General features: G+C 39.5%; 1 protein-coding gene across 3 annotated transcripts in view; it reads right to left on the bottom strand.

Annotated features, from left to right (window-relative positions):
- IQGAP2 (IQ motif containing GTPase activating protein 2) overlaps positions 1-19,575 on the bottom strand; it is a 315,690-nt gene that overhangs the window by 91,824 nt on the left and 204,291 nt on the right. For 2 of the 3 annotated variants that reach the window (XM_033179907.1, XM_033179908.1), the window contains exons 11-13: positions 16,149-16,309; positions 10,494-10,618; positions 5,372-5,535 (exon numbers count right to left, since the gene is read on the bottom strand). In XM_033179907.1, coding sequence (XP_033035798.1) covers positions 5,372-5,535; positions 10,494-10,618; positions 16,149-16,309 — 450 coding nt within the window. Of the gene's footprint in view, positions 1-5,371; positions 5,536-7,314; positions 7,402-10,493; positions 10,619-16,148; positions 16,310-19,575 lie in introns of those variants that run through there. The other variant, XM_033179909.1, reaches the window with a different exon arrangement.

Here is a 19,575-nt window from a genome sequence, read left to right as displayed (position 1 = left end):
GCTGGGACTACAGCCATGAGCCACTACACCCAGCCCACCTCTACTTTCTAAGTATTCTCTCCACTGCCAGCCTACCCTCTGCTTCACAAGTCCTGCCAGATTAATCTTCCTTAGATATCAGCTAGGATACATCACTAAAATGTCTCCACTAACTCCACTGCTTCTATAATAAATCATAAATCTTTAGCCTGGCATTCAAGGCTCAATTGCTAATCCAACTTCCTGTTAAACCTTGTTTGTGATACAGGCACCAACCAAACCTCTTGCTGTGCTCGATCTCCACTCTGCCTCAGACTGAAAAGCTAGTCCTGACGTCTTTGCCTTAATTCTGTCCGTTTTTTCTTTCAAGTCCTCGAAGGACCATTCTTCCCTGATTCTCAGGCTAGAAGTGTCACTTTTCTTATCTGTACTTCCAAAGCACTTTCGTATACTTTTTATTATGGCATTTATATATAGTTCATTTATATTTAAATTTGTATTCCATGAACAATCAAGTACCATGTATAATGGAGAAAGTGCTCATCCGCTCCCTTCCTTGAGCTTCTGGGTGATGCCAGGCCCAAATCTTTGTGGCGCCCAGCTCCATGCTTTGAATACTATGTAGCTGAATTAATTTTTAAAATCTCAAAGCAGTTAAACAGCAGGAAAGCCCATTAACTTCATACTGAAAAAGCAACATACTGTGATGATATGGGATGATGTCATTTCAGGTTGGGCATACAAAAAAATAAGGAAGCTAAACTAAGACTATACTCACAAGGCCATTTAGAAGTTTTAAATAATGCCTCTACTGTTTTTTTTCTTTGACATAGCTTTTAATTGGGAAATGGAATTTTGTCATTAATACCCATTATATTCCTGTAAGTAAATGACTATTTTTCCCTTAACTCAGTGATTAGACAGGAGGGAAGATATTAGTGGTAAAGAGTGAATGGTAGTAGTGAATATAAACGGGGTTGAGCAAACTTTAAGCATAAGGGACTGCTGAGATGAATTTACAAGTCTGTAGGAATCTGCCTTGACTGTATTTCGTACTGCCCAATAAAACAATAAAAAACAATTTTAAATGTATATTTTTAAATGTGCAGAATTTTCTATTTCATTGGACTTAAGTAAAAAGCTTCCACATGAAGGCCCTTTATAATGTGTGTGTGGTTATGCAAAGAGCAAAACTCAGGTAAACACTAACGTGAGAATGAAAAACAAATCTAAAGTAAGTTTCGAGAAGATAAAAACTTAAATGGAAGGAACTGACTTCTGAAAATTAAGTCATCAATTACAACAGTTTTACCTAGGGAAAAAATACAGCAATATTCGTTAAAAGCACACAGTTTTTATGGTATATACAAGGAGCAAAACAGAACTTTTTGGTGGAGTATATAATTCATATGTTCACAAGCAAAACCTTCAATTATAGAATAGCACACAACCCAGTGAACAGACATAGAAAAAGCGTTAAAGTCAACATGACCATTACTCAAGTCTCTTTCCAAGAGGCAAAAAGAATTTGGTGGCTACACAAGGTTATACTTGAAATACTGCTAAAGAGGACCAAGAATCCTCACCAGCTTCCATCACTGTCCTCCATCTTTGATAAAACTGGGCATCCATTCTATGAATATGTTACCCATTGTGTCCTTTAATGGCTGTATGCTTTGGCACACTTTTACTTTATACTGATAATATCAGCAATATAATTTTCTTCTATTATTTTCCAAGGCCAGACCTTGGGAAGACAAGGCACAGAAATACCTTCATAAACACACAACTGGAAACTTCTAGGAGTCAAAACAGTAGAGGATGCTGAATGTGGTGGCTTGTGCCTATAATCCCAGCTACTTGAGAGGCTGAGGTGGGAGGATCACTTGAGCCCAGGAGTTTGAGACCAGCCTGGGCAACATAGCAAGACCCTGTCTCCAAAAAAAAAAAAAAGGCAGAGGGGAAAATCAAGGACATTAAAGACAACATTGTCAAACAACAGAATTAGGATTTTTCCAAGAAAAAAGAACAGGCTGAGAAAAGAAAGTTTCAAAGTCAATGAACAGAGAAAGAAAACTACTTAAAAACAGGAATTTAACCAAATATATTTATTGCTTGGACCTGCATGCAGTATTTTAAATCTGTTTAAATCTGTTAGTAATCACAGTATATTTCAAACCTCTGATGATATACTCTAACTGGTTTAATGCCTGAACTAGAACGCAGATCCCTAGGCTCCATATTAATGCTCTAATCACACCATGAAAGCTACCGCTTCTGTACCTAGAAAGGATGCCTGACACAGAGCTGGCATGGTGTGGGCATTCAAAGGCTTCTTTCAAAGGACTCCTGTGGAGTTCCATCTCAATCTAGACTAGAATGCTCCATCTAGAAGGGACCTATACTGCCTGCCTATGAAAGGCCTTGGGTTTGTGGAGTCAGGTTCACCTCAAAGACAAACCCCCATGTGGCTGTGGGCAGACAGGGACCCAGGTCTGTCTCTATTTGTCCTCAGAAGACCCCAACTTTGGTGTGTGAACAGAGCAGACCCTACGTCTAGTAAGAACCTTGAGGCCAGGTGCTGTGGCTCACACCTGTAATCCCAGAACTTTGGGAGGCTGAGGCAGGTGGATAACCTGAAGTCAAGAGTTCAAGACCAACCTGACCAACATGGTGAAACCTCGTCTCTACAAATACAAAAATTAGCTGGGCATGATGGTGGGTACCTGTAGTCCCTGCTACTCGGGAGGCTGAGGCAGGAGAATCGGTTGAGCCTGGGAGGTAGAGGTTGCAGTGAGCTGATATGGTGCCACTGCACTCCAGCCTGGGTGACTGATCGAGACTCTGTCTCAAAAAAAAAAAAAAGAACCTTGAGATCACTCACCCCTTACTTAGAAGGCAACCATAGGTGTGCACAATAATACTAGCTACATTATTTAAGCCCTTTTTTTGGTGCCAGGCTCCATGCTAAATGCTATAGCTACACAAACATGTGCACATATTCTTCATTAATAGTACCTATAGTTATATATTGATATATATTATATTTACATATTGTATATTCTCATTGAACCCTCACCATAATCCTGTAAGACAGGTACTATTATTCCAGTTTTATACATGCAAAAATAAACATATAGAGATTTGGTGACTTGACCAAGATCACATAACCAATTTGTGGCAAAGCCAGGATTTGATGTCTATCTTCAAAGCAAATGATTTTGTCTTCCAATGATTATAAGTTTACCATATGGCATGGCCACAGCCACCTCAGTGGAAACATCAAGGTGAAGGCCCACTCTCCTCCTCCTGGGATATATGGACTCCAGGCTTGTGTATGAGTCCTCACTCTCCCACTCACTGGCTGTACCTTGGCCAGGGGTCCGCCCCGAGCCTCAGGCTCATTCACATCAGATGAGACAGCACCCATTCCACAGGTGGTATGAGGCTTAAATGAGAAAGACTGATGAGAGTGGGGGCGCTTGGCAAAGCGAGGAGGGTCAGGCAATGCTATTGACGTTCCTGTCAGAAGGCTGGCAGTGCAGAGGGGGCCACCATGGGGGATAACTTTCTCTCACCTTCAATGAGGCAGTAGAGTAGTGAGGATAGGATTTACATTGGTTTTTAAAAGTTTAGAAAGAGTAATGATTTAATACATACACTCCTTAAAAAAATTAAAAATCCAAGCAGTACAAAAACTGCTGAAAAAGAGTGAAAAAGAAATCTCCCACCCATACTAGCCTTCTAGTTCACCTTCCAGAAGGTATCCTCCCTCCAGAAATATTTTAGACACATAGAAGAGTGTGTGTGCCCCTCCCAACACATAACACAAGTCTGTATTCATTTATGTGCACATCACAGCATGATTTTTTTTTTTTTTTTTTTTTTTTGCTTAACAACATTTAGGTTGTTTTTCGTGTTTTGTTATTGCAAATGAAGCTGCAGTAAACATCTTTTCCCATCTGCCATAATACGTAATTATAATGTTTCTGAATCAGACAGACCTGAACTGTATGTAGTCTCAGGACTAATTATCTTTTAGATAGCTTTAATTTTGTTTTATTTAATTTAATTAATTTATTTTGAGACAGAGCCTTGCTCTGTCGCCCAGGTTGGAGTGCAATGGCGCGATCTCGGCTCGCTGCAACCTCTGCCTCCTCGGTTCAAGAGATTCTTGCACCTCAACCTCCCAAGTAGCTGGGAATATAAGTGTGGGCCACCACACCTGGCTAATTTTGTATTTTTTCTTTTTTTAAGTAGAGATGGAGTTTCGCCATGTTTGCCAGGTTGGTCTCGAACTCCTGGCCTCAAGTGATCCACCTGCCTTGGCTTCCCAAAATGCTGGGATTACAGGTGTGAGCCACCGTGCCTGGTCACGTTTTAGATAGCTTTCAACAAGTTACTTAATCTTGGTTTCATTATGTGTAAGACGGCAATAATGGTGACAAAATGGTTCAGAAGGCTGTTATGAATTGTTGTGATGATTAAATGAGATGATATACATGAGGATCTAATATCATGCCTGACAAATAGTAGGTTCTCAATAAATGTTTGCATTAACCAAGGATGTTTTTCCTGTTTCGAATGAGGCAGTTCCTAGGTTCTAAAGACCTAGACAGAGGAGACAACCACCCTTTCAGTTGGATTTGCACCTGAAGACAGGGCAGCCATAAGTGGCTAGGTCCCAGGTGGCATCACTCCCACTCTTAGGTGACAGATCACATCAGCCTCACCACTCAGCCCACTGGCCTTATCACAGAGGCCAGTCTTTGTGGGGCTCCTTATAATAGCGGTACAAGCTCTGTACTCGGAAAAAGCCACTAGTCTTCAAGAGGACAGCTTCTGCTCTACCTCCACACCAACTTCTCTTAGGATTCTAGTCCCCGACAGTCTCCAACATCAGTAAATCAATCAGTGTATCTCTCTATTTGACACTTTGTGCACCCTTATCTTTACTATTACTTATCTGTTCCATGTGACAATGTCCACTGCCTCAATCAGTTTCTAAGCATTTTGAAGATAAGGTCAGAGAACATTCAAACGGTATTATATGTCCCTCTGTATCCCCATCTTCTCTACCAGAAGCTATGGACTGAACTGTGCATGTAGTATCTACTAAGGAAATAGTCAATGAATTGAACTCTGAACAAGAACTCACCTACAACAGAGTTTTTAGTCAAAGAATTAAAGCAATAAATAGCTCTGGAGCTGGTTTCCCCCTAATGTTTGGTACCAGGAAAATAACAGCTCTATTATTTCCATTCTGATTCATAGGTAATTGTTGGGACAAGAAGCTCATGAGATTTAACGTAAATGGGTCAAATCCTCCTTCTTCCCTCCCCCTGCCACCCAGCCTGTAAAATTTAAAAGAAACAGATACACTAAAACTTACTCCGAGTTTCTGTGATTTAGCATGGTATAAAACATCCTGGTAGTGCTGGGCATGGGCTGGGTCCACATCACTAATATTCGCAGTAGGTAGGAGCAAAGTTTCTAAAGTCCTCAAAGGATTCCCTTCATCAATAGCTTCATTGATGTACCCTACAGCTACAACTCCTAGAAAATGAAGAAGTAGTTTTCCTTTTAAGTCACAGTACATTATAACTTCTCTAGTATCACCTATTGCAAAAGGCTAATAAACTAGTACAGCAAGGTTGTAGGATGCAAGATCCAGGCACAAAACCAATTATGTTTCTATACACTCATAATAAGCAATCTGAAAATATAATTAAGAACACATTCAATTCATAATAGAGTGCAACTACAAATACATTATAATTATAAATAGAATAAACATTTAGATATAATTTAATGAAAGAAACATAAGACATGTACACTGAAAACTATAAAACACCATGGGAAAAAACTTAAAGACAACTTAAATAAGTGAAAAGATAGCCCATGTTCATGAATTGGAAGATTTAATATTGTTAAGATGGAAATACTTCTTAAATTGATCTACAGATTCAATGTGACGTCTATCAAGGTCCCAGTTGCTGGGTTTTTTTTTTTTTTTTGAGAGTCTTGCTCTGTCCCCCAGGCTGGAGTGCAGTGGCATGATCTCGGCTCACTGCCACCTCCGCCTCCCGTGTTCAAGAGATTCTTGTGCCTCAGCCTCCTGAGTAGCTCTCTACATTCTGACCAACACTTGTTATTGTCTTTTTTATTACAGCCATCCTAGTGGGTGTGAAGTGGTATCACACTGTGGTTCGGATTTGCATTTTTCTAGTGACTAATGATTTTGAGCATCTTTTCATGTATTTATTTTCCCTTTGTACATCATCTTTAAAGAAATGAAATGTCTATTCAAGTCCCAGCTACTTGGGAGGCTGAGGCAGGAGGTTCGCTTGAATCCAGGAGGCAGAGGTTGCAGTGAGCCAAGATTGCACTACTGCACTCTAGCCTGGGTGACAGAGTAAGACCCTGCTCCCCCGGCCAAAAAAAAAAAAAAAAAAAATATATATATATATATCTATAGAGAGAGAGAGAGAGAGAGAGAGAGAGACACTGACTATAGGGTTCACAAATGAAAAGCACAGAAGTCAAACTATGAAACCCGAAAAGTTTTTGCAATTCTAACGAAACGGATCTATCTAGAGGTTACTTCTCAACATGTTATTATTAAAAAATAAACTATTATCCATTCATAAAAAATATGCATTTAGATAGACACACACACACATATAACACATATACACACACTGCCAAGGGGCTTTCGCTTCCTAGATTAGTACTGACGGACAAGGACTGTTAAAGAAACTAGATATTAATGAACAATAAGCTTAGAATATTAGCATTTTTAAGGTCAAACTTCACATTTCTCATTTTTTCCATTAGATTTCATCTAAAATGATCACCAGTCACTTCACAAATGTGACATGTCATGAAATAGAATGAGTACTTCTCATTTTTAAAAAACAGTATCTCTAGCTTGACATTCAAGTAAAGGTAAAATATTTAGCTAAATATTTCTTGAATAGACGAGCCCATAACCACCACTTCGTTAAGAATGAAAAGATTCACCTGTAAGAAGAATAAAAGCATCTAAAACTCCTAGAAATCATTCCAGACTATAATACTTAAATATGTTTGAAGAAAAAGCAAAAGTATTTCTCTAATGTGCAAGTTATACTATCTGTAAATATTGAGAGAACTCTGGAAAGTCTAAGTATTATCTACATACAAGGTACTCTCGTTTTACCCTGTAGAATTTATAAACTGGAGCGCATGGAATATTTAGTGCCATTCTCTGGTCACCCCCCTTGGGTAAACTGTTCTAAATACCTTTAAAACACCCCATCCAAAAATGGTCTTAACAGAACCAAGGCCGATCACCTGGAAATGAGTGCATTTCAGCTGACTTGATTGAAATCACCTGCTAAAGTTGTTGTCTGCTGCGTTTCTAAGAATACAAGCTGCTGAGGTCATAGTGAATGATATCATAGGAGCTGAAAGATTACCCAGAAGCCCTCTGGGAACATGTGCATCACTTCCTCTGTTTATAAATAAAAGAGAAATCCTATTTGAACAAAGATTGCTGAGCTTCACTCAGCCCATGGTCCACTTCTTTATATCAACACGTGTTACGATAACATTCTAGTCTACAAGAGAGTGGGCGTTCTTTTAGAATTCATGTATTTGAGGCAGCAGATGAGGTAACCTAGGCAGAATTGTACCTAACAAATTTAAAGAGCAAAAACTCAAAGAAGAAAACTTCCTGATGTAGGCTATATGGTTAAAATAATGCTCCTTGACGGTTCTACTGGGAAAAGCAAACTTTTCAGTAAGAAATCAACAGAGCCTGAGGAAATGCATTCAGCAGCTAGCTTCTCCATTAAATTCACTTTCTATATTTCTCATTTTCCATTAGCTGCTTACCTCCATTACAACTCAGATACGGAATTAGATCTCAGAGCATGTGGCAAGAATAAGGTGGGGAGGCAAAAGTAATGCACCTTCAAAACGTCCATGAAAAATTCTCAGCTCTTCAGATGACTTAATTACTACACTGATCAATTCCTGCCTGGTTACAATGGTGTATTTTAGAAATTTTAGATTTTTGAGCAATTGACTAAACATGATACCAAACTCAATACTTCAGGAACTAATTTGACAAAAGAAAAAATAAACCCAAAACACAGATAAATTAAATACTCTGTATTAAAGTTCCTAAATTCCAGAAAGGAAATATTAATGTCTGAAATACCTTTTCTGGTTATGGTATATGTCCTTTATGACAAGATATTTAACAGAAGTGTTATAGTGGCTGTGTGAAATGTCCTAGGGAGAATAACTTAGTAGTGTTGTTACCTTGATAGATAAAAGCCACAGCAATCAAATGAGATTTTTGCTTAAAAATAATATCTATTTGGGCCGGGCGCGGTGGCTCAAGCCTGTAATCCCAGCACTTTGGGAGGCCGAGACGGGCGGATCACGAGGTCAGGAGATCGAGACCATCCTGGCTAACACGGTGAAACCCCATCTCTACTAAAAAATACAAAAAACTAGCTGGGTGAGGTGGCGGGCGCCTGTAGTCCCAGCTACTCGGGAGGCTGAGGCAGGAGAATGGCGTAAACCCGGGAGGCGGAGCTTGCAGTGAGCTGAGATCCGGCCACTGTACTTCAGCCTGGGCGACAGAGCGAGACTCCGTCTCAAAAAAAAAAAAAAAAAAAAAATAATAATAATATATATTTACAATTCTCTAAATTATGCAAATGCTACTTGTTTTTTTTCCCCCAGTAATCAAATAAAGCAAAGGCTCTATTAGATAGTCAAGAACAAAAATGGCATTTCCCCCTTTTAATCAATATCAACTCCACAGTCTTTCAGCACTGAGACCTAACATACCTTCATTTGTATAAGCAGCGCGTACAGAAATAACCAAAGCAGAACTGAAGCATGGGTATTGCCAAGAATTGAGGAAAAAGTTACAAAGCAACGATGGGACGTGAATCTTTGTTTTGCCTACCAAAAGAAAGGAGTCCTACTTCTTGAGTGGCAGTTGCCATAGCAACCAAACCACTGCTGAAGGAGATTGAGAGGAGTAAGACAGTGGTTGTGGAGAAGGGCAGAAGGCTGGGGGACTGAGCTCTGTTGCAGGACACTAGGAGCAGTAGTGATCCCCCAACCCCCGCCTGATGTTGAACATCTGCTCAAATTACAGCTTGCGTCTTGACTAATGTCTGGCAAGAACCATAAACTCCCAAGCCAAGTGTCAGAAAAGAGCTAAGTGGGCTGTGAGCAAGCTGTCTGACTGCAGAGATTTTAAATGCTTCACTGAAAGGAAATGCAGAGGCAACAGGAAGCTGTGCCATCCCAAAAGAAATTTAGATTTGTGCACAACCTGAAAAGGACAAAATGGAAGTGTCCAGGGATCAGTGTAACAGTGGTACATCCGTGCTACCTTATACAGGGTAGCACACCTGGATTGTGTTTTACAGTAGGGGCTTAAAGTGAGAATATGTTTAAAAAACAAGAACCAAAACTGGCCTTGACTTTTGGCCCAGTGCTCACAGGAAATAGCAAAGAAAAAGAAGAAAACTTTGCAAATGCAATTAATTAACAAAGTCATATGTTTTATTTCAAGAGTGATCTTAGTATTCCTAAGTTAAATACAGTATTAGAAGACCAGACCTAAGACCTTAGCCAAACACACTAGAATAAAACTTAATAAGAGGTGAGAGAAGTATCTGCCCACTCTATCCTCAAGCTTGGGGCAAATGAGTTAGAAAAGTCAAAGCTGGAAGGTGGAGGAGAGATCAATGATTTTAGCAACACTCATCCACTGTTGTTGACAAGTGAAATGCTCATAGGTTACAGAAGATTGTGTTGCTTTGTTTTCATGGTGGAAAACACAGCTCGAAGCTTGAATTTGGCAATGCATACTATAGAAAAGCAGTGAATGTATGGCCTGCAGAAGCTACATAGCTCCTCATTCTTCACTCTATTTTCATAAGCAAGCTGCAAATGATAAAGCAGCAAGCTGACATTCAAGAAAGCATGTTTCAGGGCATATCTTCTCAAGGTTGGTGTGCTTTCACACTGGCAGCTTATAATTTCTAGAAACACAGCAAATCACCATGATTTGTGATCATTAAGCAACGGTTAGATTATGTTCCAATTTCTCCATTTGTGGGGCAGAAAAATCGTGTCATATTTCAGAAAAAAAAATGCCCAAATAAAAGATCAAAATAAAATTGGGTGCTTAAAAATATGAGTTATTTAGCTGTCTCTGAAGTACAAATAACCAGAATATATCAGGCCTTTTACCTGTGTATTTTATTCTATTATGAATTCTTGTATAGGCTTTGTAATGTTTATAATATATTGGTACAGTGGTATAGGCATAAAATCTACATATAAATAAAGGTATGCATATTAGCGGAGTGTGCTCTCACAAAGTTCCTTGAGTAAAAACTTAAAGCCCTAATCTAGAAAACTTGTTGTCCAGAAAAAAGTTGTCCAGATACCTTCTTCTCTCATTACGCTAGAGAAGGCAAGTGTCTTATACTTACGGTCATTTTCTTCTTGAATTTGAGCATTAACCATATCAATACAATTCTGAATTTCATTCCAGCTTAAGTTATCTTGTCCTTGGGATAAAACTTCTAGTTTAACAGAGAGTAGTGTGTTTGCATAACTGTGGAAGAGAAAATAATCATGATGTTAATCAGAGACATTCATTCTTTGTTTATGTTATGTTTCTCAACTATGACACATGGTCAAACATAGTTGTCATGAGGTCAGACAAAGAGTAGAAAGGCAAATAAAATTGTCTTGTGTAGATCTGTCAACATACACCAAGCTTACTTGTACTAATGGTGTTTTCTTAAAGTATTTTTATGAACAAATTCTGTTTAATGAAAGCTCTTCAAAATCGAAACTTGTACCTAACTCAAGCAAAACTGGAAGCTTTCACGTCTGCGAAATTACTTTTCCCCGGTTACTAATTTTCCTCCCCTTTGTATGTCTTGGTTCTTCTCAGTCTTCAGATCCAAATTCAGAGTTACCATGGGTCTCAATCTTTCTATCATCAAGGGTTCTTTTCATTATTTCTCTTGTTCCTTCCAAAATCTAAGTTTTAAAAGACCTTTTCTACTACAACCCTAATATAGAGTCACCTTGAGGCCTAACATGCCACTGAGGAATCAGATAACATGCAAATGCAGTTCCAGAAACCTTGCTGAGTAACACAATCTTTACTGTATGCTGTCCTGAAGAGGTGGCACATGAGTTAAACCAGTATATACTGAAATTCCTTTTCACCTGCCCATTTCTCCAAAGGTTCCTAGCCAATACTCAAGAATCTCTCTTAGGCCTGGCATGGTGGCTCACACCTGTAATCCCAGCAATTTGGGAGGCTGGGTGAGAGGATCGCTTGAGCCCAGGAGTTCAAGACCAGCTTGGGCAATACAGGGAGACCCTGTCTCCATAAAAAAATACAATTAAAATTAAAAATGGTCCTCTAACCCATCATTTACGACCAATGACCCTTCTCACTGTGCATAGCCCTCTGGAAGATACAGTTTAGTCAATCACTCCAATTACTTTTTTTCTGTCTGGGGAAATTTCAGGGAAAAACTTACTCATACTGACATATTAAGAAACTTTTACTTTTCAATTATCAATTTTCCCACTGTTCAATTTTCACAGAACCAATGTTATAACCATAGGCTAACATGAACTATTCCAGCCAAAAGTAATTAAAACTAAATAGTTTAGTGTGCTTTTCTTTCTTTCTTTCTTTCTTTTTTGAGAAGAGTCTCGCTGGTGTCTCCCAGGCTGGAGTGCAGTGGCCCCATCTTGGCTCACTGCAAGCTCCGCCTCCTGGGTTCACACCATTCTCCTGCCTCAGCCTCCCAAGTATCTGGGACTACAGGCGCCCGCCACCATGCCCGGCTAACTTTTTTTGTGTTTTTAGTAGAGACAGGGTTTCACCGTGTTTGTCAGGATGATCTCGATCTCCTGACCTCGTGATCTGCCTGCCTTGGCCTCCCAAAGTGCTGGGATTACAGGTGTGAGCCACCGCGCCTGGCCTAGTGTGCTTTTATGTCTTTACACTAGGGCAATGAAGAACAATCTTCTGTGTACATAATGAGTCACTCTGCAGTTTGAATTCTGAATAGTCTCTAGGGATCTAGTAATGGCAGAGGTTAAAAGAAGAAACATCATATGAAGTCTAAAACTGTTTTCTTGGTTGTGACAAACTTTTTCAAAATTCTGCATGCTTCAAGGTGACATGCAGTGTCTTCCATAGAGAGTAGCTTGAGAGAAAAACATCATTCAAAAATAGGAAATGGTGGTAACAATTTATTGTCTGGTGCTGAATGAGGCCTTGCCAAGTGCAGATGTGAAATCCACTAGCAACATATAACAATACTGACCACAATAACAAAATGGCTAAGTGTTAACTTGCACTGGTTAGTGTCCCTCACAGACGGAGACCACTCTAAAAGTGCAAAGTCCTTATGGGCATCCCATACACTTAACGTCTAAATGCTGACCCAACAGGAGTGAAATGGGAAAGTTAAAAATAAACACAGAAAGAAATACAACTACCCATCATTTTTTAAGAAATGAACAAAAACAAGCTATAAAGAGAAAAGATTTTTTAAAGTAACACCATTTGACCCAGCAATCCCATTACTGGGTATATACTCAAGGGATTATAAATTATTCTTCTATAAAGACACATGCATACGTATGTTTATTACAGCACTGTTCACAATAGCAAAGATTTGGAACCAACCCAAATGCCCATCTGTGACAGACTGGATAAAGAAAATGTGGCACATATACACCATGGAATACTATGCAGCCATAAAAAAGGATGAGTTCATGTCCTTCACAGGGACACAGATAAAGCTGGAAACCATCATTCTCAGCAAATTAACACAGGAACAGAAAACCAAACAACGCATGTTCTCACTCATAAGTAGGAGTTGAACAATGAGAACATGTGGTCACAGGGAGGGGAACAATATACACCGAGGCATGTCAGGGGGTGGGGGGCTAGGGGAGGGATAGCATTAGGAGAAATACCTAATGTAGATGACGGGTTGATGGGTGCAGCAAACCACCATGGCACATGTATACCTATGTAATAAACCTGCATGTTCTGCACATGTATCCCAGAACTTGAAGTATAATAATTAAAAAAAAATTTTTTTTTTACAAAGTAACAAAAGAGAGCTCCACAGGCTTTTCCAATCGAGTATTTCTTTCCAGTACTGAAGTTACCAACTTTGGGAAATATGCAACAGTTTATCTAAACAGGTAAATGTCCTCTCCTCTCACTCCTTCTCTCAGTTCTCTTCACCTCATTTATGGACAGACTAGTAAGGAGTCTACTAATCTAAGAGACCTGGGAAGCTCTGAGAAGATCAGTAATCCAATTCAGTTCAGCACTTACTGCATGTAAAATGTGGCAGGCACTACAGGAATATTAGGAGGAAAAAGGTGCAGCCTTTATGCTTTCAGACCAGTCGGTAAGATGACAAAAATTCCAAAAAGGTATAAAAGCAGAGACAGGAAGGGCTATTAAAGTAGAGAGTCCATAAGAGTAGATATAACGGGGTTCAAAGCAAGAAGTGGAAGGGAATCCTTACTGGTGGAGCACCCTCCCTAGGACAGGCACTGAACCAAACACTGAATCCTGAAAACAGTTCTGCAAATGCAGAGTGGGGCTTTCGTTTCTTTTGTTTTCATGCTTTATAGATGAAGGAAAAAGGTTTAGTTAGGGAGGGCCAAACTCAGATATCTTTGGCTCCAAGGCATATGTTCCTCCAATCACATCATGCTACGTCCCAAGAGAGAGAACATCAGATGCTGGGGTGGGGAGAATCATGGCTATACTTCACGGAACATAATGTATGGTAGGCAGGGCTCAGAAGCTCCAATACTGTGTTCAGCTGAGCTGGGTAAAGGTACCAAGTTCCTGATGGTGAGAGGACCATGCATAGGAACACAGAGACCAGAAAGTACACTTGGACTTGGCTGAAGTGCAAGATACGAGTAGGGATGGAGCTGGAGGTAAGGTCAGAGCAACATGCTTAGAATGAGAAGTCTGTTCTTAACTCGGATGAGAACAAGAAACAATCAAACAGGAGAATTACAAACAGGACTACATTTTAGAACAGTTATCTGGGAACCGTGTATGCCCAAGGCTAATGTTAACCCATACCATACTTTTGTGAGAATTAGACAAAAGAATCTTTCTGGGCAAACACAGCCCCAAGAGTAGAAGCCATGGTGAACAGGGAGAGACTTTGCATGAATTTGTCAAAGTGGCCATGCACAGCACACTTGTGCTATGAAGCACCTGCACTCTATGGGGAGAGGCCCTGGACAGAGCCGTGTTTCTGAAACCTGATAATCTGCAAAACTGGGCTTCCAAGATCCCAAGTTAAGATGCTGACTTTGGAAGTAAAATGCCAAGGCTGTAGAAGATTATTTGGGGCCAACACAAGTGTCAATACAAGAACCCAAGTGGGCCCTTAAATCCCATGTCAGTGCCGGGTCTTCCAGATCCAGAATGTATTTAAATTAAAAAAAACAAACAAAACCAAAACACATTTTAAAAGTTTTTCACACAGAACACTTGAACTGTGAGGCTCCACCTGTAGGTCCCAGCTGGAAAGTACAGGTATAAATACGGTTTTCAAACAGAATGGGACCACTTCTTTAAGGATATTTGTAAATAAGGAAGCAGGCATTTTTGATAATCAGAATGGGTGAGTCAGGGGCTACTGTCATGTGGAGGGCAGTTGCCAGGGATGCTAAATATGTGGGACAGTCTGGACAGTTGTCTCACCAAGATGCCCATTAGCCTGTGAGCTTCCTAAGGGATGGACCGGCTCTGTCTTCTACTCCAGCACTAAGAAAGTATGGCAAAGCCTGGCAGGTAGGAAGGATTAATGAATGGGGAGAGAAAAGAAGTAGGATGACCAATTTAGGGGTTACTACAGAAGCAAAAGTGAGAAGTCTAAGTGAGGGCGGTTGTAGGGAAATGGAAACATCTTGCAGAGGTATAAATAAGGCACATAGATTGACTACTGACGGCAGGCTTTTTAGAGCACAAGGGTGCCTAGCTGAGGGCAGAGGAAAACTCAAATTGAGCTTCAGGTTTCTAAGCTTGCAGGAGGGAATGGTGCCATTAACAGAAACAGTGGAAGTAGATATAAATTATCTTGGAAACAGACTCGAAGGAGTCAGATGAACCAGATGGCCAAATTTAAGTAGAACAAGAGAATTAGCTTCTCCTAAAAGACTAACAACAAGGAGAACCCACATCTTTCCATTACTTCTTGGCCATTCTCCACACAGACAAGTGGTCAAATACCATTTGTTTAACCTAAGAAATCTCTGGTCTTTCCTTTGCAACTGTACATGACCCAAGCGAATTAGCCAACCTGCCTACTAGAGCAGTTCCAAAATCAGTATCTGAAAAGAGCTTTTGTCAAGATCCGTGCAGACATCTCCCCCTGGTGGTTACAAGAATCCAAGATTCACTCATTTTAACTGGGACTTTTGTCTCAGCGACTTTCTCATCTGGCTCCCAATTCTGGCCATTTTATTTTCTCTCTAGATCCACTATGGTGTTTTATAATAATGCTATCAGTTGTACTATCTGGTAGCACACTTCAGAAACATGAAATGAAAGATAAATGGATGTTTTTACCCACTGCCATGACCCACAGTGGTCTCAGGATTTCTTTGGCTTAATAATCAGAAAAGTGGAGTTTGGGGCCCAACTGCCCAATTTTAGGTCCATAACTCCAGATTCTGTTTCTGCATCAGTGACATAAAATAATTGGACTGGATGATTATTAAAGTTGCTTCCAACTCTTCTACACTCTGCGGTTTCTAAAAGACAACCAAGGAAAGGTATGTTTCCAATAGTTCTTTTATTTTCAGCCTATCAAATAATCTTTGCCAAGGACAAAGTCATTTATTAATTGCCACAGGATGATCACTTTCTGATTCTTTTTGCTTCCCCAAAGGAATACTGTAAACAAGGATACTAATTAGAAGGACTTTTAAAACAGACTAGTTTTCAAGAAACATGAGCACGGTATATGGTTTCTCCACCAACAGGCAAATTCCTCACTTGTAAGATCTGCCAAACATGCATTTCTGCATTGAAAGAAGGTTTGGAAAATGTTCCTTACCGTTCCACATATGCCTTGTCCAGATTGTTTAAGCCTATTGTGGGGCTTCTGAGTTGATTCTGCACAGACACAAGATCGTTGCTTTCCAAGGCCTGGTTTAGTAAAGCAACAGCAGACAACATTTCCACAGCAATCAAAAGCTCCTCGTGGGCCAAGTAGTTCTGTTGGAAAACATATGGCAACATAAGCTCCCCACACAACACACCTCACGTGCATGATGGAGGTTTACAATGCACATTTCAACAAACAATGAAAAAGAACTTGACAGCTTGGCAGAAAGAGGAGTCATGGCCACCTGCTTTCCACCGGCTTTAAGAAGAGGCATATGGCTCCTGGGTTTTCCTTAGATGATCATTTTTTGGGACTCGGTTGATTACAGTGGAAAGTTACTATTCCACAAATATCTGCATTCCCATTGCTGATCCCTACTCCTAGCTATACTGGCTGCTTAAAGGCTCAGTCCAGTCATATAATTAAGCCAAGGACTAGATAACATTGTCACTGATTGAGAGTGCCAGGTAAGATTTTAGCACAGCTAATGATTTCCAGTTTGAATTAAGGGTTAAGGGAAGGTTGGGAGAATTTCACCGAAAAGTTATAATGTGAAGCACAAAGCAAGGTCTTCAAACCAAGACTACTGATTTAATTTGAAAAAAGTTAGTCTAAGTGACATTTTCATAAATTGGGTAGAAATTTTTAAATGCACTACCAGGTCTAGATATTTGAAGAAGTCTGAGGTGACCTTTTGGTACAGCAAGCAAAGATCTCCAGGTTTTTTTTTTTGTTTGGTGTGGTTTGCTTTATTATTATTATTATTATTATTTGAGATGGAGTTTGGCTCTTGTTGCCCAGGCTGGGGTGCAATGGCATGATCTAGGCTCACTGCAGCCTCCGCTTCCCAGGTTCAAGCAATTCTCCTGCCTCAGCCTCCCAAGTAGCTGGGTTTATAGGAGCCCACCACCATGCCCAGCTAATTTTTTGTATTTTTAGTAGAGACAGCGTTTTGCCATGTTGGCCAGGCTGGTCTCGAACTCCTGGCCTCAGGTGATCCGCCTGCCTCAGCCTCCCAAAGTGCTGGGATTACAGGCATGAGCCACCGCGCCTGGCCAGATCTCCAGTTTTATATGATTTAAAATCTGGGTTTAGCTTATCCAAAAAAATATGTCTTAGATTTCAGAACACCCTTCCCCTTTAATATCTTCTTCCATTTAACCATTTTATATGATCTTGGCCCAACTTCAAAAGGAATATTTTTTTCATCATATTGAAGGGACATAAGGAGGAGGAGCATGAAAAAGAATCACTAAGGAAAACCTGATACATATTTTATATTTAGGATATTATAGTTATTTAATATATAACATAATGTTCATCTTAAAATGCATTATTATATCTTTCTGGATCTCCACAGAAGTCTTGCAGCAAACTGATTTCAGAATAAAAAAGGCTAGTTTAATCTTCCAAAGCAAATGGGAAGAAGGGGTTACCATGGAGATCATGTAAGTAAATTTTATTCAAATATCTTACATTAAATACAAGTTTAATATATAAGGTACCAAATTATAAGAGCAGAATGGAATTGTTTATAATTCACTTCCTCTATCTCTTTCAGTGACCTGTCCATGGATACCTAAATTGGTATACAGCAAAAAGGATAAGGAGAGAGGAAGAAGAAATGGGGCTGGACAGCCACAGGTTAACTATGGCCAGTCGAGGATGAATGAGTGTCCTCAAGCCTAAGTAGCCTTGAGCTTCAGAGCCAGAGAAGTGGAAGAAAATATTAATGAGAGAACCGAAGTGAAATTAAGAAAATAAGCTATTTTTCTTTTATTACAAATACTATATTTCTATTTAGGAAACATAGGAAGTCTTTTTAATTATTATTATTTTTTTGTAAAGATGAGGCCTATGTTGCCCAGGTTGGTCTTGAACTCCTGGCCTCGAGTGATCCTCTTGCCTCAGCCTCCCAAAGTACTAAGATTACAGACAGGAGCTACCACACCCAGCCAATACAGAAGTCTTAATAAGCAAGAATAAGGAAACAAAGGCTACCACCCAAGCTCTTTTGTGTATATCCTTTTATGTCTTTTAAATTCATACATACATTTGCAGAGGTTTTGTCTCTAAATGACTTCATTTTCTTATTGCAAAAAACAAGATAATGCTATATATCTTAATCTCATTTTTCCCACTTAATATTAGTATGGATATCTTTTCTAGTCACTATTCTTTACATGATCATTTTTACTGGTTGCACAAATTTCTAGCATGTACAAGCACCATAAATGTTATTAATTTACAGGCAATCTGTTATTAATTAAATAGTCATTTGTTTCCTGGTTTTCAGTATTATAAACAATGCTGTGAAACATCTCTGTGGCTAAAGCTATTTGGTTCATATCCTTCAGGCTTATTTTCTAGAATGTAACTGTCAGCATCACGGGCTTTTGATCTATATTACTAAGACCACCCTGCAGAAAAGCTGTATAATTCATACTCCCAGAGGCTGTGTAGGAGATGTTTGTGCCCCATATTTATATCTATGCTGGGTTAAATCTTTCTAATCTCTACCAATCTAATTTTAAATAGTAAGTGTACTGTGCTTTAATTTATATATTTTTCACTTCTGATTGAATTTAAACTTTTTTTTGTCGTTTGTATATTTCTTGTTTTATGAATTGCCTGCTCATGTTTTTGGCCTCTCTTTATTGTGTGTGGATAAGTGCTGATTGTGACTTTAAAGATCCAATGACTGTCCTATGTTTTTCCTTTGAACTTTAATTTTTTAAATTTAACATTTTATGTTGAAAACTTATTCTGATATATGTGTAGTGAGTTAATGTTTTCTTAACAAAGCTTAAACACTTGCAAGGACATCATTTATTAAATAATCCTTTCCCCACCTTCTTGAAATACGAGCTTTGTCATACGCTGAATTCTTGGTTCTGCTTTCAGTAGTTTTCATTTTGTTTCATTGTTTGGCTTACAAGAGCGTTAGTAAACATGTTCTTAATTACTGTAACCTTGTTTGAAATTATTGTTGAATGCTGTTGTCCTTTTAAGGAGCACAAATTTACAAAAATCAAAGCCATGGTGCTAATGGTCTTTTTTTTTTTTGAGACCGAGTCTCGCTCTGTCGCCCAGGCTGGAGTGCAGTGGCCGGATTTTGGCTCACTGCAAGCTCCGCCTCCCAGGTTTACGCCATTCTCTTGCCTCAGCCTCCCGAGTAGCTGGCACTAAAGCGCCCGCCACCTCGCCCGGCTAGTTTTTTTGTATTTTTTTTTAGTAGAGATGGGGTTTCACCGTGTTAGCCAGGATGGTCTCGATCTCCTGACCTCGTGATCCATCTGTCTCGACCTCCCAAAGTGCTGGGATTACAGGCGTGAGCCACCACGCCCGGCCAGTGCTAATAGTCTTATTTGCAGTT

This window comes from Trachypithecus francoisi, unplaced genomic scaffold (genome assembly GCF_009764315.1).
Source record: "Trachypithecus francoisi isolate TF-2019V2 unplaced genomic scaffold, Tfra_2.0 Lachesis_group2, whole genome shotgun sequence".
Taxonomy (NCBI): domain Eukaryota; kingdom Metazoa; phylum Chordata; class Mammalia; order Primates; family Cercopithecidae; genus Trachypithecus; species Trachypithecus francoisi.
The sequence above is the reverse complement of the archived record's forward strand: the minus strand, read 5'-3'. Positions and strand labels throughout refer to the sequence as shown.